Here is a 25117-nt window from a genome sequence, read left to right on the forward strand (position 1 = left end):
TCGTTCGCTTTCAGCTCGCTGCCGCCAACCCAGACAGCACTGGCTCCGACTCTGCTCCCAGCTTCTGCACGGTATTTCAGCCACCGGTTCCTCCGTCTTGCCACAGATTGGCTCCGCACCGCAGGGACGCTCGCAGACCTGCCGGCGGCCGAGCCAGACTCCGAGCGAGCGAGTGATCGAGCCGATCCGCAGCGGGCGGGGCTGCCGGTAGCGCTCCGAGCTTCCTCTCGCTCCTCTCGGTCAACAGCGGCGCCCGCAGCCTCCTCCCGGCACTGCAGGCACCGAGCGCTGCCCGGCGCTGCCCGCCCTGCCTTCCCACGGGCAGCTCGCGGGGCGGGACATGACGGCTAAGAAAACGTCGCCTTTAGTCCAGCGCGTACCTCCTGCTTGGGCTTTTGATCTCTAGTTTCAGCCTCCACCCCTGAAGACGTGACAGAAGCAACACGCCTCCTGTGATTATGCTATTCCTACCGCCCACGAAAATGTCTTTATCATGATCGTATAACATGGATGAAACTATCCCTGAATGTGACGTCTGAAGTATCACGAGCTTTACTGCATACGATCAAAAGCGCAAACAGCTACACCAATTCCAGTTTTTATACGAGTGCTTGAAAAACTGCCTTTTAGAGGATCATATAAAGTTAAGGAATAGGAGAACTACTCATGAACAGTCACAATGTTCACAACGGTCACCGAATTCAGCACTGCAGGGAAAGTCGTTGCTATTTTGCGCCGGCACATCACACACTACTCCTAATAAATCTGCGTTACTCCCCCTTCTTCAATCACAACTTCGCCATTTTTCATTACAATTTTGCTCAATACAGGCATGACAATGCTGGCTCTGCTGACTTAATACCTGGGCATTACGTCAAGTATCGGCAACATCTAGATGATAATGGCACTAAGGCGAGGCACAGAGTTCGGGTACTTAGCAAGTGATACATACAGAGTAGGGTCCATACACAGAGAGCGTTTTTGAAATCCTAAATTAACCTGACTGTGGAAGCATTCCTACAGCAGCCTTCCCTCAAAAGAACGGGTTTGTTCCACATATCAGAAGGTCCAAACACACAGCTTTGACAAAAAGCCGTCGGGAAGGAAAACTCTCCAAACCAAGCCCGTCATGTACATCTCATTCTACACAATAAAGATGCACCTTCCTCCTTAATACAAGTTCCAATTCGGAAAAAATCACTATCCTAAATAAAATCCTTCAACTAAATCGGAATATATCACGAATTAAAATGCGATTCAAAAATACTGAACGGTAAGAACCTCCCACAGACCCGACCAAGCTTGCAGCAAATGAGGCAGCTATTGCCCGTTCGCCATACTTGATGCAAAAAGAAAAACGAGGAAGGATTATTTCACGAAATCATAGAATAAAACATAACCACTTAAAAGATTCAGGGAAGAAATCAACCACAGTAGCTCGCGGCCACGGGCACGCCGTTATTTAAAGGCGAAGAAGGAAGGAATTCGATTCACAGACCTGAGGAGCCTTGGGGTCGGCCAGTGGCTCTCCCCTCAGGGCGGTACTGCCCGGACTCGGTTTCTCGCAGGAATCGCCGCCCAGAAGCTCCTCCGCCGACAGGATGGGCACCGGCGGCGGCGGCGGCCAAGCGGCCTCGGGCACGGCGCGGGCGGGCGGCGGCACGCACAGGTTGTAGGAGTAGGGCAAGGTGCCCTCGCAGAAGTCGGCCGGGAAGGCGGCGCCGGCCAGCGAGAAGCGCTGCGCGCCCAGGCAGCGCAGCACGGCGGGCGGCCCGGCCCGGCGCAGCCGCGCCAGCACGGCCAGCGCCACGCTCAGCACCAAGAGCGCCGAGAGCAGCGCCAGCGCCAGCACCAGGTAGAACTGCAGCTCGGCCGCCGCCGCCGCCTCGGCGCCCGCCGGCCGCTCGCTCAGCTCCGGCAGCGCCTCCTGCAAGCTCTCGGCCAGCACCACGTGCAGCGTGGCCGTGGCCGACAGCGCCGGCTGCCCGTGGTCCTTCACCACGGCCACCAGCCGCTGCTTGGCCGCGTCCCGCTCGCCCACGGCGCGCGCCGTGCGCACCTCGCCGCTGTGCAGCCCCACGCGGAACAGCGCCGGCTCCGACGCCTGCACCAGCTCGTACGACAGCCACGCGTTGCGCCCCGCGTCCGCGTCCACCGCCACCACCTTGGCCACCAGGTAGCCGGCCTCGGCCGAGCGCGGAACCACCTCGAAAGGCGCCGCCGCCGCCCCTCCCGCAGCCTCTCCCGGCCCGGCCGCCGCCGCGGGCCAGAGCACCCTGGGCGCGTTGTCGTTGCGGTCCAGCACGAAGACGCGCACCGTGGCCGTGGAGCTGCGCGCCGGCGAGCCGCCGTCCTGCGCCCGCACGGCCACCGTGAACTCGCGGCACTGCTCGTAGTCCAAGGAGCGCTGCGCGTACAGCGCGCCGCTCCGCGCCTCCACCGACACGAGCGGCGCCGCGCCCGCCGCGCCCGCGCTGCCGCCCGCCAGCCAGTAGCTCACGCGCCCGTTGGCGCCCGCGTCCGCGTCCCGCGCCTGCACGCGCAGCACCAGCGCGCCCGCCGCGTTGTTCTCCGCCACGTACGCGCTGTACGCCGCCTCCTCGAACACCGGCGCGTTGTCGTTCACGTCCGACACCTCCAGCACCAGCTCCCTGCTGCTCCGCAGCGCCGGCCTGCCCCGGTCCCGGGCCACCACCGACACGCGATGCTCCGACGCCCGCTCGCGGTCCAGCGCGCCCGATGTCACCACCTTGTACGACCCGCCCGACGACGCCGCGATCGACAGCGGCGCCTCTCCCGACAGCTCGCACGACACCTGACCGTTCTCGCCAGAGTCCCGGTCCCGAACTTTCAACACGGCGACCACGGTCCCCGCTGGCGTGTCCTCGGGCACGGGGCTCGACAGCGACAAAATCGTGATCTCGGGCGCGTTGTCGTTCTCGTCCGTGATATCGATCTGCACTTCGCAGTCATCGGTGAGCCCGCCTCCGTCCGTCGCCTCCACGCCGAAGATGTATTTACTCTGTCCCTCGAAATCGAGGGGGCCCGCTGTCCTCACTTCCCCGCTGTCACGATCGATAGTGAACAACGCCCTGACGGAGTCCGGGACGCTGCCAAAGGAGTAGGCCACTCGCCCGTTCGAGCCTGCGTCAGCATCTGTCGCCCGCACCCGCAGCACTAGAGACCCCACTGGAAGATTCTCCGGCACTCTCGCCTCGTAGAGATTTTTGCTGAACACGGGTGGGTTGTCGTTGGCATCTGTCACGTTGATGCGAACCTGGACAGTGCCGGACCTCGCAGGTTCCCCACCGTCCACCGCCGTCAGTACCAACTCAAAGGAACTCTGCTTCTCCCGATCCAACACTCTCTCCAGGACTAATTCTGGCTGCTTCTTTCCACCTGGCTTTTCCTTCATTGCGAGTGAGAAAGACGGGTTGCTGGTTAGTTGATAAGTCAGGTGCGAGTTGCTTCCTGCGTCTGCATCTCGGGCCATCTCCAGCGGAAACCGAGCACCGGGAGGGATCAATTCACCGATCTCGAGTTCTAGAACTGCTTTGCTGAACACCGGGGAGTTGTCATTTACGTCCTCGATGGACACTTGGATGTGGAAAACGTTCAGAGGGTTGTGCACCAGCGCCTCGAAGCTGACGGAGCAGGTCGCCGACTCGCCGCACATCTCCTCCCGGTCCAGCCTCTCGTTCACGTACAGGTTCCCGTTCTCCTCATTCACCGTGAAGTATTGCTTCTCCCCGCTCAGCCGCAGCTTGCGCGCCGGCAGCTCGTCCGCGCTGAGCCCCAGGTCCCGCGCCAGCGGCCCCACGAGCGAGCCTCTGCCCAGCTCCTCGGCGATGGCGTAGCGGACCCGCTCGGCCGCCGCCCGGCACCACACGCACAGCAGCAGCAGCAGCAGCGCGGCCAGCAGCGCTCGCCCGCCGCCCGGCCCAAGCCTCTGCCGCCGCCTCACCGCCATTCTCTGCCCGCTGCGCTCGCCGCGCTCCTGCCTCCTGCCGCTGCCCTGCCTCCCTTCCAGCCGCTCTCGCCGCCCAAAACAGACACCGCTCAAAGCCACCCACACCGCTCGGGCCGCCTCTCGCCGCCGCCGCTGTCGATGCCGCTGCGGCCGGCGCCGGGCGAGCGAGCAGCCTGCGGGGGCAGGACGCTGCGGCGGCGGCGGCTCCAGCGGCGCTCGGCGGCGGCCAACAGCGACACCCGGAGGCGCCGCCGCGACACTGCAGCCGCCGCACGGCCGCGCTCAAGGGCGCCCGGCTTTGGGCGGGGCTCAGCGGCTGCACCGGCCCCGGGGGCTCTCCCCCACCAAAAACACCGAGAGCGGCAGCTCCTGCTTAATTCAACTGCAAGGCGTTTCTATGTGAGATATGTTGGCCGGTGCTTTAAGACATTCTTTTAGGTCACATTCCACAGTCACAAGGAAATATTAATTGCAGGGCAGTATAGAATGGAATTCAGCCGCTCTTAATACAATTATGGGCCATTAACACCAGCAATAACCGTTAATATAGAGAAGATTTCAACAGCTTTTCCACATTTTCCTCAATTGTCCTCTCATTATCTGGGAATAATCAGTTGGAGATACAGATCCACGTAATGCAATGTAAGCATCCCCTATGCCAAGATAGCAGAATAACATTTACTCTTTTCTTTCTGAGAAGGCAATGACCGAGTTCTTCTCTAGCCATACACACAGAGCTCCCCCCTCTGCTTTTTCTTCCATGCCAGGCCACTGTGAGGTTTTGCTCGTGGCCATCTCCTCACTGCTCAAATCCATCATGAGATGATAATGCACTGCAGACACACCCAGGACGGAGGTACAGTTGTCTGCTCAACTCCATTATGATAAGGACCTGAAGGATTCTAGAGCACACAAATGATAAACAACCATACTAAAAGATCAGTAGTCATCCAACTGAGAATGGCTCATCAAACCATTGCCTTAGGGGAAATCTTCTCCCTGTCCTTATCACATGCTCTGTTCCACAGAGAGGCAAAGTCTACTAAAGTCATATTTACATCTATTTCTCCCAGCAAGAGCACATAAAAAGTCACTGTCATATCTCCTGCTTTTCTCTCCAACAGCAACTAGAGCAGGAGACATTGGCACATCATATGTTACTAAAAAAAGGTGTTACTAATTGGAAGTATACCCACATATTGTGTAAATCAAGTGAAAACAAAACTAAGCACAAAAACCTGCAATGAAACCAAAAAACATGAATCACATCATGGAAGGAAACATTAGAAGAATACAAGGAGTCAGAGATGCTCACAGTGAATTCTTCCTGACCTTTATTGCAGGCCTTAAAATTCATCCCTGAGAGCATCGGAATGTCCCTGAGGTCTCAAGGGGCAAGTGTGGCCCTGACATGCACAGCACAGCGGGACAGGGGGGTTATTTACAGAATTACTCCCCTCCTCAGCAACTCATTTTACTGCATGGCCTGCTCACCTTGCTTGGCTGCAAAGTTATGAAACCATCATTTGCACAGTTACGAAACCATCATTTCAAAAAGCTTCTCATCAGCTTCTTCCTTAAGGAAAATATTCTGACAAATTACAGCAGATTTTCTTATTAATTCTATTTTTTATTCTCCACACAGCGCTCAGTCTGAAGCGACTGAAGTAAGGATGTGATGAAAAACATCAGTCACTGTTTCATATTTAAAAGTACTGACCAGAATTGTGACAATGAGCTGCAACCTTCTGGGAAACAAAGGCCTGAGTGGAAGTGCAATTATACTTGTGAAGTAACTCTACATTAGTATGTAGCCTAGAGGTACAGATTATGGAGGTTTCACAGAGGATTAATTAGCTCATCCACCCAAGAGTTATGCTTCTACATGAACAGCTCCTGTGGAAAATGTTACTTTTGGAGGGCTGACATTGTCTTTCATGACAGGGACACCAGAATCAGAACAGCAAGGAACTTCCTTGGGCACCAAGCATGAAATCAAACCATTTCTCTGCCAAACCCACACTGAGTTCCCCATTTGCCTGGCACAGAACTCAGCTCTCACCCTCCTCACTCTGCATTCACAGCCTTCAGTTTCACCATCAACACAAACCACAATTTTGCCTGCATCTTGGCCGCAGAGAAATACAACACCTCGTGGAAACATCCATTCATGAAGTGGTATTTGTTGAATGAAATATTCAAGGTCAGGCTGGCTGGGGCTCTGAGCCACCTGCTCTGGTGGAAGATGTCCCTGCCCATGGCAGAGCAGCTGGAACAAGAGGATCCTTAAGGTCCTTTGCAACACAAACCATTCTCCTATTCTGTGCTTCTAGGATTCTATGATTACAAGTTCAGCTACAAGGAATGGATAACAGATACACTCCCTACTGGAAAATTATATGTTTTGGAGTTTGCAAGATTGCCAGACACATTTAGATTTACTCCTTGAAAAAAAATACAAGCAAATCAACAAACAATCCAACCCAATACAACCCAAACGAATACAAACCAAACATATTACCCAAAGGAATTGAAATGAACTCAGCCAAGAATGGGAAAACACCAGAAGAGTATCAGTCGTGGCCTGACATTGCAGATTGGGTCAACTGCAGTATATACACAACTCAGGAAACTGGACAGCAACCACTACACAGGGTCCTTACACAGGAGCTCACTCCACAGGCCCCAGGCTGTCATTTCCTTGGATAGTAAGAGGAACAAAAAGCTTGGAAAAACAGCTATGGACCTCATCTAAACACCAGGACAAACAGAACTGGACACAATTCATTCATTCATTTTGAACTGTATCACAGTGAGCTCCAGCACCAGCCCTGTCTCTGCATACACAGACTGCTTCTCTCTGGCCATTTGTGGCACAATTGAACAGCTCACAACACTCTTCTGGGTAATATAATTCACAGTAGATCATTGATGTCGTTTTTTACAGGCATTGAATCACAGCTTTGCAGTGACACCATTAAGAGGACATGAACATACTTATTAAGAACCTGCCAGGGTTCTCCTTGCAGCTGTAATACAGATCTTCTAGATAATTACTTTGGGAAGAAAAACCACACATTGCTTCATCCTAAAAACAGGATCTAAACAGGGAATGGAGGAAAACATTCCCTTGAGTCTTTCAGCAGACATTCACACACAGCTCACAGCACTCAGATTTCCAACCCTTCACACCATCCATGCTGTCATTTCATCCATCTGTCATAAAAACATGTGACAGTCAAGGCCCCCTTCTCCAGACCATTTTTCTTTCCAGCATCAAATTCACACAGCTGTCTGCACATCTCTGTGCTATGGAAGATACATTTGCTGCTCACTGAAGTTCTGTTAAGAGACTTCATAGGTCTTAAATGTAAAGCCAAGCAATGTTCCAAGAGACACTAAGTCAGTGAATATCTGCTCACAGGGAATTATGCCCGCCTCTATCTCCAACTGCATCTTGATTCTCTCCCTTCCCATGCAGACAATTATCTGGCCATGCTAAATACTTTTGAGGCAAGGCTCATCCAGCTACATCTGACATAGTTCTACAATAATAAACAAGAAAAAACCAAAGCAGTTCCGCCATTTCCTCCTCCACATGCAGCCACGCACAGCCTTTTCAAAGAATCACAATTAAAGAGAATCTTTCCTCTTCACAACAGACAGACAGACATCATCAAGGACCACTTCTTGCCTGGTCCAATCCTCTTTGGGGACAAAGAACAAAGTATCGATGATGTAAACACTTTTCCTGCTGATCTTCATGATGCATCATGGAGAATAATAAAAGGTGAGAAAAACGTACAGAGAGATTCCACACAAAACCATCACTATTTTGTTCAAGACACGTTGTACCAATTAAAGAACATGTGCTCTTGGGAAGACACGTGAGCCTGCTAATAAGTTGTATTTCTTAATAACGTGATCTATCCCTTGGGAGGAGCAAATGCTATCAGGAACAAAGATTCTAAACAGCACAGCTGATACAGGAGAACAACATCTGGAAGCTGATCAATACCCAAACCGCAGACCTAACCAACAACCTGCCAACAGCAGCCTTCTCCCTCCTTCCTTCTTCTCTAACTGGAAGACTGAGAACCCACCCCATGTTCACATAAGGACAACAACGTGCACTAGCCTTAAAAAGTAAATAGAAGGAAACTTGACCATGCTTTTAGACGAAGTCTCTTATGAAAGACAGAGAACACGGAGAGGAAATGCTAGACCACCGTCAGAAGAACGACTCGCGGAGAAATCTGAGCAGAGCAACTCACCGAGGAAGGGGCGGGGTCCGAGGGGAGGGCGCCGGCCGTGTCCTCGTCGCCGAGCAGCGGCGCGGGCTCGTCGGGCGGCGGCCGGGCCGGGAGGGTGTCGCAGCAGCTGGCGGCCGAGAAGCGCAGGTGGCTCTTGCGCGAGTCGGCCGTGAGCGACACGTCGTGCGCGTAGGACTGCAGGAAGGCGCGCACGCCGTCGATGCCCACGAAGTGCGAGACGGGCACGCCGCGCGAGGCGCCGCTGTCCGGCGGCAGCAGCTGCTGGCGGTGGCAGCGGCGCAGGCGCAGCGCCAGCAGCAGCAGCAGGAAGGCCACGAAGAGGCACGAGACGGCGGCCACGGCCAGCACGAGCCAGCGCGTCAGGCTGGCGGCCGGCTCGCCCGGCGCCGCCGCCTCGTGCGCCGCGCTGCCCAGCTCGGCCAGCAGCTCGGCCACGCTCTCGGCCAGCACCACGCTCAGCGTGGCCGTGGCCGACAGCGCCGGCCGCCCGTGGTCCCGCACCAGCACCACCAGGCTGTGGCGCGCCGCGTCGCGGGCCAGCGGCGAGCGCGCCGTGCGCACCTCGCCGCTGTGCGGCCCCACGCGGAACAGCCCCGGCTCCGTGGCCTTGGCCAGCTCGTAGGACAGCCACGCGTTCTGCCCCGCGTCCGCGTCCACCGCCACCACCTTGGCCACCAGCGCGCCGGCCTCCGACCGCCGCGGCGCCAGCTCCACGCCCGACCACGCCGCCGCCGCGGCCGCCGGCGGGTACAGCACCTGCGGCGCGTTGTCGTTCTCGTCCACGATCTGCAGCCGCACCGACACGTTGCTGCTCAGCGCCGGCGCGCCGCCGTCCTCCGCCCGCACGCACAGCTGCAGCTCGCGCAGCTGCTCGTAGTCCAAGGAGCGCAGCGCGTACAGCGCGCCCGTCTCCGCCTGCACCGACACGTACGACGACAGCGGCGCGCCCCGCACCCGCCCCTCCGCCAGCCGGTAGCGCACGCGCGCGTTCTGCCCCCAGTCCGCGTCCGTGGCGCGCACCGTCAGCACCAGCGCGCCCGCCGCGTTGTTCTCCGCCAGCCGCGCGCTGTAGCGCTCCTCCAAGAACACCGGCGCGTTGTCGTTCACGTCCAGCACCCGCAGCGCCAGCACCGCGCTGCTCTGCAGCGACGGCGACCCGCCGTCGGCCGCCCGCACCGTCACGTTGTACTCCGACACCTGCTCCCGGTCCAGCTCTCTCGCTGTCACCACACGGTAGTAGTCTTCATAGGACTTCTCCAGGCGGAACGGGATGTCCTTGTCAAGCGAGCAGCGCACCTCGCCGTTGGCTCCCCAGTCGCGATCATTTACCTGGAGCAGGGCTACCACTGTCCCCGGAGGAGCGTCCTCAGAAATCTCACTTAGAGCTGACCGTAAAGAAATCACAGGAGTGTTATCATTTATGTCTGTGACGGTGATCGCGACTTTGGCAGTGTCGAAATGGTCTCCCCCGTCCCGTGCCTGCACCTCCAGTTCGTAATAGTCGCCTTCCTCGAAGTCCAGGCTTCGTCCCAGAGTGATTGCTCCCGTCTCAGAGTCCAGATGCAATATCTTCGAGGCTTTTTCTGTTATTTTCTTAAACGAGTATTTCACGTGTCCATTCAGCCCCTCGTCGGCGTCCGTAGCTGTGACAGTGACGAGGACAGAGCCCACGGGCACGTCCTCGGGCACACGCACCGTGTACTCCGCCTGGCTGAACACGGGCGCGTTGTCGTTCGCGTCCACCACGGTCACGCGGATCCGAGCCGTGCCCGTCCGTGCCGGATCGCCGCCGTCCATCGCCCTCAGCACCAGCTCGTGAAACGCCGCCTCCTCCCGGTCCAGCGCCTTCGCCAGCACCAGCTCGGGACGCTGATCGCCGCCGGGGCCCGCCTGCACGGCCAGCGAGAAGTGCTCGTCACCGCTCAGCTCGTAGCTCTGCAGCGAATTCCGGCCCGAATCCGGGTCGTGAGCATCTGGCAGGGGAAATCGCGACCCCGGGGCTGTTGTCTCACTTATTCTCTCTTCCAGCTCAATATCTTTGAAGCTCGGAGCGTTGTCGTTTATGTCCGTGATTTCCACTTCTATTCTATAAAACCTCATCTCCCCCTCCACTATCAGCTCACAGCGAAGCACGCATTGCTGTTCACTCTCGCACAACTGCTCTCTGTCCATCCTCTCTGCCGTCACCAAATGTCCCGTCTTCCCGTGCAGAACGAAATACTGTTCACTACCTTGGGAGACAACGCGGACGCCGCGGTCTCGGATCTCCGGCAGCTGCAGTCCCAGGTCCTTGGCCACGTCGCCCACGAACGAGCCCTTGGGCATCTCCTCGGGCACCGAGTAGCGCAGCTGCCCCCACGCCGCCTCCCACGCCGCCAGCAGCACGGCCCAGAGCAGAGCTCGCTGCCGCCGGCCCCAGCGCCTCCCCGCCGCGCACATCTCGGCCGCCGCTCCGCCGGCACCGCAGCACCGCCGATCCAATCCCGCTGCCACTCAATGCTCTCAGCTCCTGCACCGAGCGCAGCTGCCGGTGCCTCCGCCTGGCTCCAGAATGGACCAGCACCGCGGGGACGATCGGGGACCACAGGTTCGGGCAGGGAGAGAGCAACCGAGTGAGCCGATCCGCAGCGGGCGGGGCTGCCGGTAGCGCTCCGAGCTTCCTCTCGCTCCTCTCGGTCAACAGCGGCGCCCGCAGCCTCCTCCCGGCACTGCAGGCACCGAGCGCTGCCCGGCGCTGCCCGCCCTGCCTCGCTCCGTACAGGGCACGGTCGCCAGCGAGATGTCGCTTTTCGTCCAGCGCCGATCTCCTGCCTCCGCATTTCTCCAGCCCATCTCTGCTTTCATCCTCCAGGGTATCACCATCGGGAGGATGGCAGAGGCAATCTGCGGGCGGGGTTCTTTAATCGCACGGGAAACTCATTACTTTATAAATGTTGTTATACGTGAATTAAATAGATATTTTCCCCTGTAGCTTATTATTAATCTTATCCTTTTTGTTCAGAAGCACCTTCAACAACAGCCTCACAGAGAGAAAACGGGAAGATAGCATTTGCCGAAAATACAAAACTATCAGGTTCCTTAACACAAGTGTGATGAGAGCAATTGAATTCTTGGAGTCAGGGAGCTAGATATTACAGGATTAAATTATAGGTACAAATAAAGATGCAACTGAAACTCAGAAAGGAAAACTTCAGGATTTGAAATATTTGACATACTTTCCCAGTGGATATAGTGTTTCCTTAGTTTATACACATTTACAATTAATCAAGACATTCTAGGATTTCTTTTTTCCTAAATTCAGTGTGTACAGCACCGTAGTTCGTTAGTAAGCTATTCAGCTAAGTATTTCTAAGAACGATATGATATGATATGATATGATATGATATGATATGATATGATATGATATGTGATGTGTTCAAGAAAAACATCACGGAACCGCAGAACAAAAGTACAACATTGAAACTGTGCTGACCACTAATTAGTGTGCAAACGAGCCTGATTCAAGTACCTAAACGCTCCTCTGACTAGTCTCCCTTACATGGGATCCCTCCGTATATCAGATGTTTATCCCGATAAACAGAATTGCAAAAATTTGATGTTCGCAATATATGCGCGTTCTAATAAAACCCCCAACATTATTGTGAAAAGAGGATAGAAATAAAACAATGTTTGAAACAGAAATCTTTCAGCACTCCCACCAGTGTACGAAATAAAGATCATGAAGAGCAAAACAGAATCAGCCAGGACGCATAAACGAAGCCATGTAATCCCTCTGCTGCATTACCCCTGACTCCAAAACGAGCGACAACGCCAGATGTCTGTGCTTTGGGTTTTTTTCCCTTGAATCCATCATGCACAGTCAGCAATTCTACTTCTACACAATACGAATCAGCTTTCAATGTCGCTAGCAAATTCTAATTTGTTAAGCTCAACTGTTGAAGACAAAACCTCGCGCCTGAAGCTGAACCTGTGACCAACGAAGAACCAACGGCTTCCTGCTCTCAGTGAACAGGAGACAGCCCGTTCCTTAATTCAGTCCGTCACGGAGACAGGACCGTGCAACTCACACAAACCCGGGAAACAAGGACAAAGACGCAGAAGCGCCGCTACTAGCCGAAAGCAGAGGTATTGCCAAAGCCTGTCACCTGAAGCTGCAAAGGAGGAAAAACGAAAAACTTCAGCCGCTGCGTGATGATACGGATGAAGAATCCCCAGGGACACCATACAAAGAACACGCGGGAAACAATGGTGACATTCCGGGAACTTTTCAAAGCAGAAGAAGCTCAGGCATTACAGACCTGCGGTGCGTCGGGCTCGGCGGGCTGCTCTCCCAAGGCGAGCTGACTGTCCGGGCTTGGCTTCCCGCACGAATCGCCGCCCAGAAGCTCCTCCGCCGACAGGATGGGGACCGGCGGCGGCGGCGCGGGCCAAGCGGCCTCGGGCACGGCGCGGGCGGGCGGCGGCACGCACAGGTTGTAGGAGTAGGGCAAGGTGCCCTCGCAGAAGTCGGCCGGGAAGGCGGCGCCGGCCAGCGAGAAGCGCTGCGCGCCCAGGCAGCGCAGCACGGCGGGCGGCCCGGCCCGGCGCAGCCGCGCCAGCACGGCCAGCGCCACGCTCAGCACCAAGAGCGCCGAGAGCAGCGCCAGCGCCAGCACCAGGTAGAACTGCAGCTCGGCCGCCGCCGCCTCGGCGCCCGCCGGCCGCTCGCTCAGCTCCGGCAGCGCCTCCTGCAAGCTCTCGGCCAGCACCACGTGCAGCGTGGCCGTGGCCGACAGCGCCGGCTGCCCGTGGTCCTTCACCACGGCCACCAGCCGCTGCTTGGCCGCGTCCCGCTCGCCCACGGCGCGCGCCGTGCGCACCTCGCCGCTGTGCAGCCCCACGCGGAACAGCGCCGGCTCCGACGCCTGCACCAGCTCGTACGACAGCCACGCGTTGCGCCCCGCGTCCGCGTCCACCGCCACCACCTTGGCCACCAGGTAGCCGGCCTCGGCCGAGCGCGGAACCACCTCGAAAGGCGTCGCCGCCGCCCCTCCCGCAGCCTCTCCCGCCGCCGGCGCCGCGGCGGGCCAGAGCACCCTGGGCGCGTTGTCGTTGCGGTCCAGCACGAAGACGCGCACCGTGGCCGTGGAGCTGCGCGCCGGCGAGCCGCCGTCCTGCGCCCGCACGGCCACCGTGAACTCGCGGCACTGCTCGTAGTCCAAGGAGCGCTGCGCGTACAGCGCGCCGCTCCGCGCCTCCACCGACACGAGCGGCGCCGCGCCCGCCGCGCCCGCGCTGCCGCCCGCCAGCCAGTAGCTCACGCGCCCGTTGGCGCCCGCGTCCGCGTCCCGCGCCTGCACGCGCAGCACCAGCGCGCCCGCCGCGTTGTTCTCCGCCACGTACGCGCTGTACGCCGCCTCCTCGAACACCGGCGCGTTGTCGTTCACGTCCGACACCTCCAGCACCAGCTCCCTGCTGCTCCGCAGCGCCGGCCTGCCCCGGTCCCGGGCCACCACCGACACGCGATGCTCCGACGCCTGCTCGCGGTCCAGCGCGCCCGATGTCACCACCTTGTACGAGCCGCCCGACGACGCCACGATCGACAGCGGCGCCTCTCCCGATAGCTCGCACGACACCTGACCGTTCTCGCCCGAGTCTGGGTCGTGCACGTTCAGGAGAGCCACCACGGTGCCAACCGGCTAATCTTCGGGCACGGGGTTCGACACCGACAGCAGCGTGATCTCTGGTGGGTTGTCGTTAACATCCAGCACTTCCACCTCCACCTTGCAATGCGACACCAGACCACCTCCGTCTCTTGCCTCCACCAACAACGTGTATCCTCGCGTCTCCTCGAAATCCAGTGTCTCTTTTAGCGTGATCGCCCCAGTCTCGGCTTCTATAAAGAATTTCTGGAGAACCTTGGCCGGCGTTTCCCCGAAGCCGTAGGTGATGTGGGCGTTAGTGCCGGCATCGGCATCGGAGGCAGAGACATTCAATACAACCATTCCTGGAGGCGTGTCCTCGCGCAGGCTGACGCGGTACCGGTCCTGCGCGAACACGGGTGGGTTGTCATTGGCGTCCGTGACGTTGATCCACAGCTGGGCGGTGCCAGTCCGGGGCGGGTCTCCGCCATCCAGAGCCGTCAGCACCAGTTTAAGGCTCGGTTCATCCTCTCGGTCCAGTGCGTGGCGCAGCACCAGTTCCGCGAACTTGCTGCTATCCTGGCTCTCCTTCACCTCCACCACAAAATACTTATTGGTCTCCAGCTCGTAGCCCTGCAGCGAGTTACTACCCACGTCCGCGTCGTCAGCCTTGCCCACGGCAAAACGGGCACCGGGGGAAGTAAGCTCGTTGATCTCCAGCTGAAATTTGTCTCTCTGAAATCGGGGCGCATTGTCATTCACGTCCTGAATATCCACCTGGACGTGGAAAACGTTCAGCGGGTTGTGCACCAGCACCTCGAAGCTGACGGAGCAGGTCGCCGACTCGCCGCACATCTCCTCCCGGTCCAGCCTCTCGTTCACGTACAGGTTCCCGTTCTCCTCATTCACCGTGAAGTATTTCAGCTGCTTCTTGCCGCCAGACGCCACCTGCAGCTTGCGCGCCGGCAGCTCGTCCGCGCTGAGCCCCAGGTCCCGCGCCAGCGGCCCCACGAGCGAGCCTCTGCCCAGCTCCTCGGCGATGGCGTAGCGGACCCGCTCGGCCGCCGCCCGGCACCACACGCACAGCAGCAGCAGCAGCAGCGCGGCCAGCAGCGCTCGCCCGCCGCCCGGCCCAAGCCTCTGCCGCCGCCTCACCGCCATTCTCTGCCCGCTGCGCTCGCCGCGCTCCTGCCTCCTGCCGCTGTCCTGCCTCCCTTCCAGCCGCTCTCGCCGCCCACAACAGACACCGCTCAAAGCCACCCACACCGCTCGGGCCGCCTCTCGCCGCCGCCGCTGCTGCTGTCGGTGCCGCTGCCGCTGCGGCCGGCGCCGGGCGAGCGAGCAGCCTGCGGGGGCAGGACGCTGCGGCGGCGGCGGCTCCAGCGGCGCTCGGCGGCGGCCAACAGCGACACCCGGAGGCGCCGCCGCGACACTGCAGCCGCCGCACGGCCGCGCTCAAGGGCGCCCGGCTTTGGGCGGGGCTCAGCGGCTGCACCGGCCCCGGGGGCTCTCCCCGACCAAAAACACCGAGAGCGGGAGCTCTGACTCGGTGTGACTCCAGAGGCGTTACTAAGTCAGATGGGCTTCTGGGCATTCTTTCAGTTCATGCTATTTAGTCCCATTGAAACCTCAGATGGAAGTATTCGTGGCAGAGCAATACACAATGGAACTAAGCTGCTCTTAAAAAATTCGTAGTTAATCTATAAGAAAAAGGAATGATATTACAGTAAGGAATGACGTTGAGAAAGTTTCAATTCTCCTTCAAGCATCTTGAATTCTACTTCTCTTACATGGGACACATTAACTTGAGAAACAGATCAGCCTAAAACAAAGTTTAGAGCTCTATGATAAGAATGAATAACGTTTATTATTTTTTTCTGAGTCATAAAATATCTTCTTTTTTGTCTCCATATATCAGAACCTTAGAGGGAATAAGTGCAAAGCTATTTCTGAGTCTTTCATAGAACCAAAAAAAAAGAAGTTTTACATCGGAATTATAAGCCATTCTATCCAAGCAACATGGTTCTTTATTGCTGGATGCCTGACATTCACTTTCAGCAAAGGGAACACAGGGAAAAAATGACACAGGCCTAGACCCTAGAGATGAAATCTAACTATTTTCCTTTAAAAAACCCTTTGACATACCAAATTCCTGGATCAAAACCAGTCTCTCAGCCTACTTGAACTGCATTCTAAGTACAGACACAACCAACATTGGTCTGGGTATTTAGACAACGCTCCTAAAACCACCACAATGTCTAAATTCTTATTCTGCCACTTGTAGTAGCTACACAACAAAGGAAACTGTCATGTACCAAGCACACAGGACCTCAAACCACACACCCCAGCCACAGTCATTTCCTTGGACTATGAAAAAGAAAAAAAGAACTTGGGACCACAGGCCTCATCAAACTACGAGGACAAATGGAACTTTACACATTTCTGTTATCCATTTCAAGCCATACCACAGTAATATCCTACACTGGCCTTGTCTCTGCATAGACTGAATTCTCTCTGTCATCACACAATATAAATGAAATTTTGAGGACAGACAGTATTAAAAGTCACTCTCACATCTTTTCAAATCCCAAGAATCTCTACACATAAATGCATGCACAGCGATTTTTGTGCTCATGACAATAATCTCGACAATTCTGAAGTGTTGTGAAGGCTATAAGACATCAGCATCTCAATTTGTGATTCACTCATCAAAGTATCACTCAAAGGTAACACCACCTTTGTCCAGCACATGGGTTTTCTGGAGGATGGCTGACTCTCCTACTCTGAGTGCAAGGTTTCCCTCTGCACCCAAAAATTACCATTGCCAGAAAACATAATGAAAGTGAAAACCAAAATGGTGAACACACAACCTGGCCCTTTCAGTACAAATGAAGGAGTATCAAAAAATGAAGACACCTCTAGACAATTTTCAGAAAGTCATGAATAAATACACGAGTCAAAAATACACATGCCTTGTCTCCAACATTACGTTCTCACAAACAAATCTCTCCTCAACCCCTTTTCGTGGAGAGGCGGCACCAAAAGAAAAGTTCCTCCCACGGCTTCCCATTGCCGTGGATAAAGTTTCATTTCTCAACCTGAGTACGAGACAAGCATGAGTATTTCTTCCAGAAAATCAACAAGAAAACACCTCTATTAAAATGAGCACGGCAACAGGTTTACGTCTGCCGACAGGAGGGGATCAAGAAAGACTCTTGATGATGATGGCACCAAGGTCAGGCACCGAGTTCGGGTACTTAGCAGGTAATGAATACAGAGTTGGCTCCACTCGAAATTCCCTTTATGGCACTTGTCATAAGAACCTAATTAAACCATTAATTTAAACACCACAACAACCTGTGAACACACAGAAAGAACCTCCCAGGGCTTCCCACATAGCTGAAGTAAGATCTGTTAGGGCAAATTTACCAGGGAAGAAGAAAATCACATTGCACAAAAGTAGGGCTGAACACTGAACAAGGAGAAGAGCAAACAATGTCTCTCCTGTTTAAAGGCTCTCCACACTCAGGTCACAGGACTCTTGTCTCCAGCCCTGAACAACATCCAGGGTATTCTCTGACCCTCATAATCTGCAAAAATATGCAATCAAACCCCTGCTAAAGCATCTCTAACATCCACCACCATCAGGCCATCCCCATTTACCAGGAAAGGCAGATGGATTTTTCTGCAAAGCTCAATAGCCTGACATTTCAGATTATCTCAACAGTAGTAGGTAAAGGAGAAGGGTATCTAGGGAGTAAAACGTCCAAAACCACATTTACTCAGACGCTCACACCAAAGGCCATGCCCACAGGTCCTATATGTAAATTCTTTGTAAAGTAAAAAAGGAAAAATACAAGGAGCCACAAATGCGGGTCTCATATAACAGCTTGGACGAACTGAATTTCTACACTACTTTACACCTTTTAGAATTAAAAAAAAAAAAAAAATCGCAGCAAACTTTTAATCTGGCCTGTTCCTACAAAAAGAGATTTTTTCACCCTGGCCAAACATTATGCCACGGGACAGCTACAACCGCAGCCAGCCTCCTTTGAAAGAAAAGTGGTACGCAAAATCTCTCACTGTCTGAGACTAATCACATATACACAAAGGAAATGAGTGCTACTAACTAAAATAAAATACTCTCAGGAACAAAAGCGATACACAGCTCTAACAACGACCCAGTCATCACAAAAACTGCTCATCCTCTTTCAGCACATGGTTAAATTTGAAGATAAACGATTCGCAAAGTTTAAAGTGATGTTACAAAACGAGCGCCTAAGTGTTGTTCCAAAACAAGGTCTATCTGCTCAGGACCATGTGTCATCAAGGAAACACTTGAAACTCCAAACAATGTAAATTCCATTTCCATTAAATGCAAACCATACACAAGATTATAGAATGCTGAGAGGAATCACACTTGTCAGGAGAAGAAATGAAGAAATTAAACGCAGCCATATAAAAAGACAAAGAACAAGCCTCCAGCCAAGAGCAACCTCCCTTTTCCGATCGTGCCCAACAAATTTAAGCCTGAACACTGACCCCACGTCAGCCTGCCCGCGGCAAGCAGCACCAGGGCCCGAGTGCTGATGAAAGGGGCCTTGGCTTCCTTCTCTGCAATTCTTCCTACGCCGTACGCGGACCACGGGAAGAAAGGAGAGGGGAGCTGTGAAGGGAACCGTCGCACAAAGAATTTGGCCGCAGAAACTCACCGAGGGAGGGGCGGGGTCCGAGGGGAGGGCGCCGGCCGGGTCCTCGTCGCCGAGCAGCGGCGCGGGCTCGTCGGGCGGCGGCCGGGCCGGGAGGGTGTCGCAGCAGCTGGCGGCCGAGAAGCGCAGGTGGCTCTTGCGCGAGTCGGCCGTGAGCGACACGTCGTGCGCGTAGGACTGCAGGAAGGCGCGCACGCCGTCGATGCCCACGAAGTGCGAGACGGGCACGCCGCGCGAGGCGCCGCTGTCCGGCGGCAGCAGCTGCTGGCGGTGGCAGCGGCGCAGGCGCAGCGCCAGCAGCAGCAGCAGGAAGGCCACGAAGAGGCACGAGACGGCGGCCACGGCCAGCACGAGCCAGCGCGTCAGGCTGGCGGCCGGCTCGCCCGGCGCCGCCGCCTCGTGCGCCGCGCTGCCCAGCTCGGCCAGCAGCTCGGCCACGCTCTCGGCCAGCACCACGCTCAGCGTGGCCGTGGCCGACAGCGCCGGCCGCCCGTGGTCCCGCACCAGCACCACCAGGCTGTGGCGCGCCGCGTCGCGGGCCAGCGGCGAGCGCGCCGTGCGCACCTCGCCGCTGTGCGGCCCCACGCGGAACAGCCCCGGCTCCGTGGCCTTGGCCAGCTCGTAGGACAGCCACGCGTTCTGCCCCGCGTCCGCGTCCACCGCCACCACCTTGGCCACCAGCGCGCCGGCCTCCGACCGCCGCGGCGCCAGCTCCACGCCCGACCACGCCGCCGCCGCGGCCGCCGGCGGGTACAGCACCTGCGGCGCGTTGTCGTTCTCGTCCACGATCTGCAGCCGCACCGACACGTTGCTGCTCAGCGCCGGCGCGCCGCCGTCCTCCGCCCGCACGCACAGCTGCAGCTCGCGCAGCTGCTCGTAGTCCAAGGAGCGCAGCGCGTACAGCGCGCCCGTCTCCGCCTGCACCGACACGTACGACGACAGCGGCGCGCCCCGCACCCGCCCCTCCGCCAGCCGGTAGCGCACGCGCGCGTTCTGCCCCCAGTCCGCGTCCGTGGCGCGCACCGTCAGCACCAGCGCGCCCGCCGCGTTGTTCTCCGCCAGCCGCGCGCTGTAGCGCTCCTCCAAGAACACCGGCGCGTTGTCGTTCACGTCCAGCACCCGCAGCGCCAGCACCGCGCTGCTCTGCAGCGACGGCGACCCGCCGTCGGCCGCCCGCACCGTCACGTTGTACTCCGACACCTGCTCCCGGTCCAGCTCTCTCGCTGTCAACACGCGGTAGTAGTCTTCATAGGACTTCTCCAGGCGGAACGGGACGTTCCCATCAAGCGAGCACCGAACCTCGCCTTTCGCTCCAGAGTCCCGGTCCTGCACGTGCAGCAGGGCGACCACCGTCCCTGTCGGAGCGTCCTCAGAAATCTCACTTAGTGCTGAGCGTAAAGAAATCACTGGTGTGTTATCATTTATGTCTGTGACGGTGATCGTGACTTTGGCAGTGTCGAAATGGTCTCCTCCGTCCCGTGCCTGCACCTCCAGTTTGTAAGACTCGCCTTCCTCGAAGTCCAGGCTTTGCAACAGAGTGATAGCTCCACTCTCAAAGTCTAGACGGAATATCTTCAAAGCTCTTTCTGTTATTTTCTTTAATGAGTAATTTACGTCTCCATACAGTCTCTCGTCGGCGTCAATGGCCATGACGGTGACGAGGACAGAGCCCACGGGCACGTCCTCGGGCACACGCACCGTGTACTCCGCCTGGCTGAACACGGGCGCGTTGTCGTTCGCGTCCAGCACCGTCACGCGGATCCGAGCCGTGCCCGTCCGTGCCGGATCGCCGCCGTCCATCGCCCTCAGCACCAGCTCGTGAAACGCCGCCTCCTCCCGGTCCAGCGCCTTCGCCAGCACCAGCTCGGGACGCTGATCGCCGCCGGGGCCCGCCTGCACGGCCAGCGAGAAGTGCTCGTCACCACTCAGCTCGTAGCTCTGCAGCGAATTTCGGCCCAAGTCCGCGTCATGAGCCTCAGGTAAGGGAAATCGCGACCCAGGGGCTGTCGTCTCACCTATTCTTTCTTCCAGCTCAATATCCTTGAAGCTAGGGGCGTTGTCGTTAATGTCCGAGATTTCCACTTCTATTTCATAGAACTTCATTTCCCCCTCCACTATCAGTTCACAGCGCAGCAGGCATCGCTGCACACTTTCGCACAGCTGCTCTCTGTCGATCCTTTCCGCCGTCACCAAATGTCCCGTCTTCCCGTGCAGAGCAAAATATTGGGTATTACCTTCGGAGACAACACGGACGGCATTATCGCTTATCTCGGGTAGCTGCAGCCCCAGGTCCTTGGCCACGTCGCCCACGAACGAGCCCTTGGGCATCTCCTCGGGCACCGAGTAGCGCAGCTGCCCCCGCGCCGCCTCCCACGCCACCAGCAGCACGGCCCAGAGCAGAGCTCGCTGCCGCCGGCCCCAGCGCCTCCCCGCCGCGCACATCTCCACAGCGGCACCGCACTGCGGCCAGCTATTCCCCGCCTCTGACTACCGATCCTGCTCCTTGTTCCACTCAGACCCCGCTAAGCGCTCCCAGCTTCTGCCGTCGGCCCTTCCGTCTCGCTGTAGCAGCGTCCGTACCTCGGGGACTCTTGCAGATCGCCCGCCGCCGAGCCTGACAGGGAACAACCGATCGAACCGATCCGCAGCGGGCGGGGCTGCCGGTAGCGCTCCGAGCTTCCTCTCGCTCCTCTCGGTCAACAGCGGTGCCCGCAGCCTCCTCCCGGCACTGCAGGCACCGAGCGCTGCCCGGCGCTGCCCGCCCTGCCTCGCCCACTGGCGGCTCGCGGGGAGGGGACGGTCGCCACCGAAAAGTTCTGCCAGTATCAGCGGGACTAAAGCTGTCCTTTGGGCAGCCGCCTTCCAGGAAAGCTCGGCACCGACAATGGCTTAACTTCCTTTAGACAGACAGACTTATGCTCGCTTTGGAGTACACCAGACAAAACCCATTACCAACGGGATATTACCCAGCAGCCAAGTCTCAGTATTTCGCTTCGGGATATAAAGATTACAAAGGAGGAAATATCCACTCCGTTTTCCTAAACTCATCATATAGAATTATCAGATCTTATTGTATGGTGTAAGTTCCCCCTGGAGCTTTCGTAACTCTTAACATATCAGACAAACCTAGCTTTTTAGACAAAACTTTCCAAGTGAACCAAAACAAATGATAAACCGAAAGAAAAGCTACGGTGAACCCAAAACGTTTCGGAAAACACAAGTTGAAGGGCGAAACCCTGCCCTACGTTTGAACACTGATAAGGCAGGAATTGACACGGAACATGCTCATTTCTTTTGTTCGTTAAAACCCGGTATTTTGCAGCTGCCTTCCCTCAAAAGATGTAAGAGGGAGGGGGAAAGAAAAGGGGTGGAGCGCTCTTTATAAAGAAATGACTCCTCACGATCATACTCAGTGAGGCATATGCACATTCCACTTAAAAGCCAAAAAAAAAGCAGCAGTAAATAGTGTTTTTTTCTACAGTTGTTACTCGGGAGCAGACCGAAAATACAGCTCAGAAAATAAAATCTCACATATCGGGCGTCAAAAACGAATCTCGTTCTACACGCTTAAAATTTGCCTTCATCATTAGTAACTTCCAGCGTTTCAAACACCACGTTTCACGCACGAGCAGTCGCAAGGGCATCAAAGAAAAGCTGCCGTTAATGCCTGCCTGTTCTAAGTAGCGAATGAAGGAAAGGAAAAGGTGAATAAGAGCACCACCAATCCTGAAAGACTTTACTCGATATAGCTGAAAGTTAGGAGCCTGTAGATTGAGCCTAAGTCTCATCATCAGCTGATGAGATAAAAAGAACCCGTTCGTAAAGCTAGATGCTGAGAAATACGGGATGGGATACGCAAAGGAATTAACTGAAACGCAGGCCAGTATGAACAATCCCAAAAGAGAAACGAAGACCAAGAACAGACTGCCTCACGCTCTTAGGAGGTAAAGGTTTGGAGAGAATAGGCATAGGTGATTACAGACCTCCGGTATGGTGGATTCGGCCGGCTGCTCTCCCGTCAAGGCGGTACTGCCCGGGCTTGCTTTCTCGCAGGAGTCGCCGCCCAGAAGCTCCTCCGCCGACAGGATGGGGACCGGCGGCGGCGCGGGCCAAGCGGCCTCGGGCACGGCGCGGGCGGGCGGCGGCACGCACAGGTTGTAGGAGTAGGGCAAGGTGCCCTCGCAGAAGTCGGCCGGGAAGGCGGCGCCGGCCAGCGAGAAGCGCTGCGCGCCCAGGCAGCGCAGCACGGCGGGCGGCCCGGCCCGGCGCAGCCGCGCCAGCACGGCCAGCGCCACGCTCAGCACCAAGAGCGCCGAGAGCAGCGCCAGCGCCAGCACCAGGTAGAACTGCAGCTCGGCCGCCGCCGCCGCCGCCTCGGCGCCCGCCGGCCGCTCGCTCAGCTCCGGCAGCGCCTCCTGCAAGCTCTCGGCCAGCACCACGTGCAGCGTGGCCGTGGCCGACAGCGCCGGCTGCCCGTGGTCCTTCACCACGGCCACCAGCCGCTGCTTGGCCGCGTCCCGCTCGCCCACGGCGCGCGCCGTGCGCACCTCGCCGCTGTGCAGCCCCACGCGGAACAGCGCCGGCTCCGACGCCTGCACCAGCTCGTACGACAGCCACGCGTTGCGCCCCGCGTCCGCGTCCACCGCCACCACCTTGGCCACCAGGTAGCCGGCCTCGGCCGAGCGCGGAACCACCTCGAAAGGCGTCGCCGCCGCCCCTCCCGCAGCCTCTCCCGCCGCCGGCGCCGCGGCGGGCCAGAGCACCCTGGGCGCGTTGTCGTTGCGGTCCAGCACGAAGACGCGCACCGTGGCCGTGGAGCTGCGCGCCGGCGAGCCGCCGTCCTGCGCCCGCACGGCCACCGTGAACTCGCGGCACTGCTCGTAGTCCAAGGAGCGCTGCGCGTACAGCGCGCCGCTCCGCGCCTCCACCGACACGAGCGGCGCCGCGCCCGCCGCGCCCGCGCTGCCGCCCGCCAGCCAGTAGCTCACGCGCCCGTTGGCGCCCGCGTCCGCGTCCCGCGCCTGCACGCGCAGCACCAGCGCGCCCGCCGCGTTGTTCTCCGCCACGTACGCGCTGTACGCCGCCTCCTCGAACACCGGCGCGTTGTCGTTCACGTCCGACACCTCCAGCACCAGCTCCCTGCTGCTCCGCAGCGCCGGCCTGCCCCGGTCCCGGGCCACCACCGACACGCGATGCTCCGACGCCTGCTCGCGGTCCAGCGCGCCCGATGTCACCACCTTGTACGACCCGCCCGACGACGCAACGATCGACAGCGGCGCCTCTCCCGATAGCTCGCACGACACCTGACCGTTCTCGCCCGAGTCTGGGTCGTTTACGTTCAGCACGGCCACCACGGTCCCCGCTGGCGTGTCCTCCGGCACAGGGCTCGACAGCGACAAAACCGTGATCTCTGGCGCGTTGTCGTTCACATCTAGCACCTCGACCACCACCTTGCACTGTGCCACCAGACCTCCACCATCCCTCGCCTCCACCAGTAATGTGTAGCCTCTTGTGTCCTCGAAGTCCAAAGCCTCTTTTAGCGTGATCATTCCTCTTTCCGTGTCCATCATGAACTTCTGAAGTACCTTGGCAGGCATTTTCCCAAACCCATAAGTGATGCGAGCATTGTTGCCGATATCGGCGTCGGAGGCAGAGACGTTTAACACTCTCGACCCCGGGGCTGCGTCTTCGCGCAATCTCGCACGGTACTGGTCCTGCCCGAATACGGGTGGATTGTCGTTGGCATCTGTCACATTGATCCGAATCCTGATAGTTCCGGATCTAACTGGATCCCCGGCATCCACCGCCACCAGCACCAGCTCAAAAGAGCTTTCCTTCTCCCTGTCCAACGCTCTGTCCAGCACTAATTCCGGATGATTGCTTCCGTCAGGGCTCTCCTTCATGACCAGAGAGAAAGATGGGTTGCTGGTGAGCTGGTAACTCAGCAGCGAATTGCTTCCTGAGTCAGCATCTTGGGCCATCTCCAGGGGAAAACGAGCACCGGGACCCGTCCATTCCCCTATGTCAAGTTCCAGAGCAGCATTGCTGAAGACTGGGGAGTTGTCATTCACGTCCTCGATCGCCACTTCGACGTGGAAAATATTCAGCGGGTTGTGCACCAGCACCTCGAAGCTGACGGAGCAGGTCGCCGACTCGCCGCACATCTCCTCCCGGTCCAGCCTCTCGTTCACGTACAGGTTCCCGTTCTCCTCATTCACCGTGAAGTATTTCAGCTGCTTCTTGCCGCCAGACGCCACCTGCAGCTTGCGCGCCGGCAGCTCGTCCGCGCTGAGCCCCAGGTCCCGCGCCAGCGGCCCCACGAGCGAGCCTCTGCCCAGCTCCTCGGCGATGGCGTAGCGGACCCGCTCGGCCGCCGCCCGGCACCACACGCACAGCAGCAGCAGCAGCAGCGCGGCCAGCAGCGCTCGCCCGCCGCCCGGCCCAAGCCTCTGCCGCCGCCTCACCGCCATTCTCTGCCCGCTGCGCTCACCGCGCTCCTGCCTCCTGCCGCTGCCTCCCTTCCAGCCGTTCTCGCCACCCAAA

General features: G+C 57.7%; 5 protein-coding genes across 7 annotated transcripts in view; all 5 read right to left on the minus strand.

The window, feature by feature from the left end:
- The window catches only part of LOC131565001 (protocadherin gamma-C5-like), a 229623-nt gene that overhangs the window by 51419 nt on the left and 153087 nt on the right, over positions 1–25117 (minus strand). The window contains exon 1 of one of the 3 annotated variants that reach the window (XM_058815639.1): positions 8245–10713. The exons of the other annotated variants lie outside the window; for them this stretch is intronic. Coding sequence (XP_058671622.1) covers positions 8245–10683 — 2439 coding nt within the window. The 5' untranslated portion in view covers positions 10684–10713. Of the gene's footprint in view, positions 1–8244; positions 10714–25117 lie in introns of those variants that run through there. 3 annotated transcript variants of the gene reach the window in all.
- On the minus strand, positions 77–6097 carry LOC131564705 (protocadherin gamma-B5-like). Its single transcript, XM_058815255.1, has 4 exons — positions 6042–6097; positions 4088–4229; positions 1499–4015; positions 77–307 (listed from the first exon to the last, which is right to left on the minus strand). The coding sequence occupies exons 1-4, from the start codon at positions 6095–6097 to the stop codon at positions 77–79; spliced, it is 2946 nt and encodes a 981-aa protein (XP_058671238.1).
- Positions 12354–15026, minus strand: LOC131564921 (protocadherin gamma-B5-like). The gene is given in 2 exon segments (XM_058815540.1): positions 12354–12395; positions 12543–15026. Coding segments are annotated over 2 exon segments (2526 nt in total).
- On the minus strand, positions 15116–21016 carry LOC131564922 (protocadherin gamma-A10-like). Its single transcript, XM_058815541.1, has 4 exons — positions 18578–21016; positions 18413–18531; positions 16079–16152; positions 15116–15354 (listed from the first exon to the last, which is right to left on the minus strand). The coding sequence occupies exons 1-4, from the start codon at positions 21014–21016 to the stop codon at positions 15116–15118; spliced, it is 2871 nt and encodes a 956-aa protein (XP_058671524.1).
- On the minus strand, positions 21087–25044 carry LOC131564923 (protocadherin gamma-B5-like). Its single transcript, XM_058815542.1, has 3 exons — positions 22605–25044; positions 22106–22250; positions 21087–21390 (listed from the first exon to the last, which is right to left on the minus strand). The coding sequence occupies exons 1-3, from the start codon at positions 25042–25044 to the stop codon at positions 21087–21089; spliced, it is 2889 nt and encodes a 962-aa protein (XP_058671525.1).

Source organism: Ammospiza caudacuta, chromosome 16, assembly GCF_027887145.1.
Source record: "Ammospiza caudacuta isolate bAmmCau1 chromosome 16, bAmmCau1.pri, whole genome shotgun sequence".
Lineage (NCBI taxonomy): Eukaryota > Metazoa > Chordata > Aves > Passeriformes > Passerellidae > Ammospiza > Ammospiza caudacuta.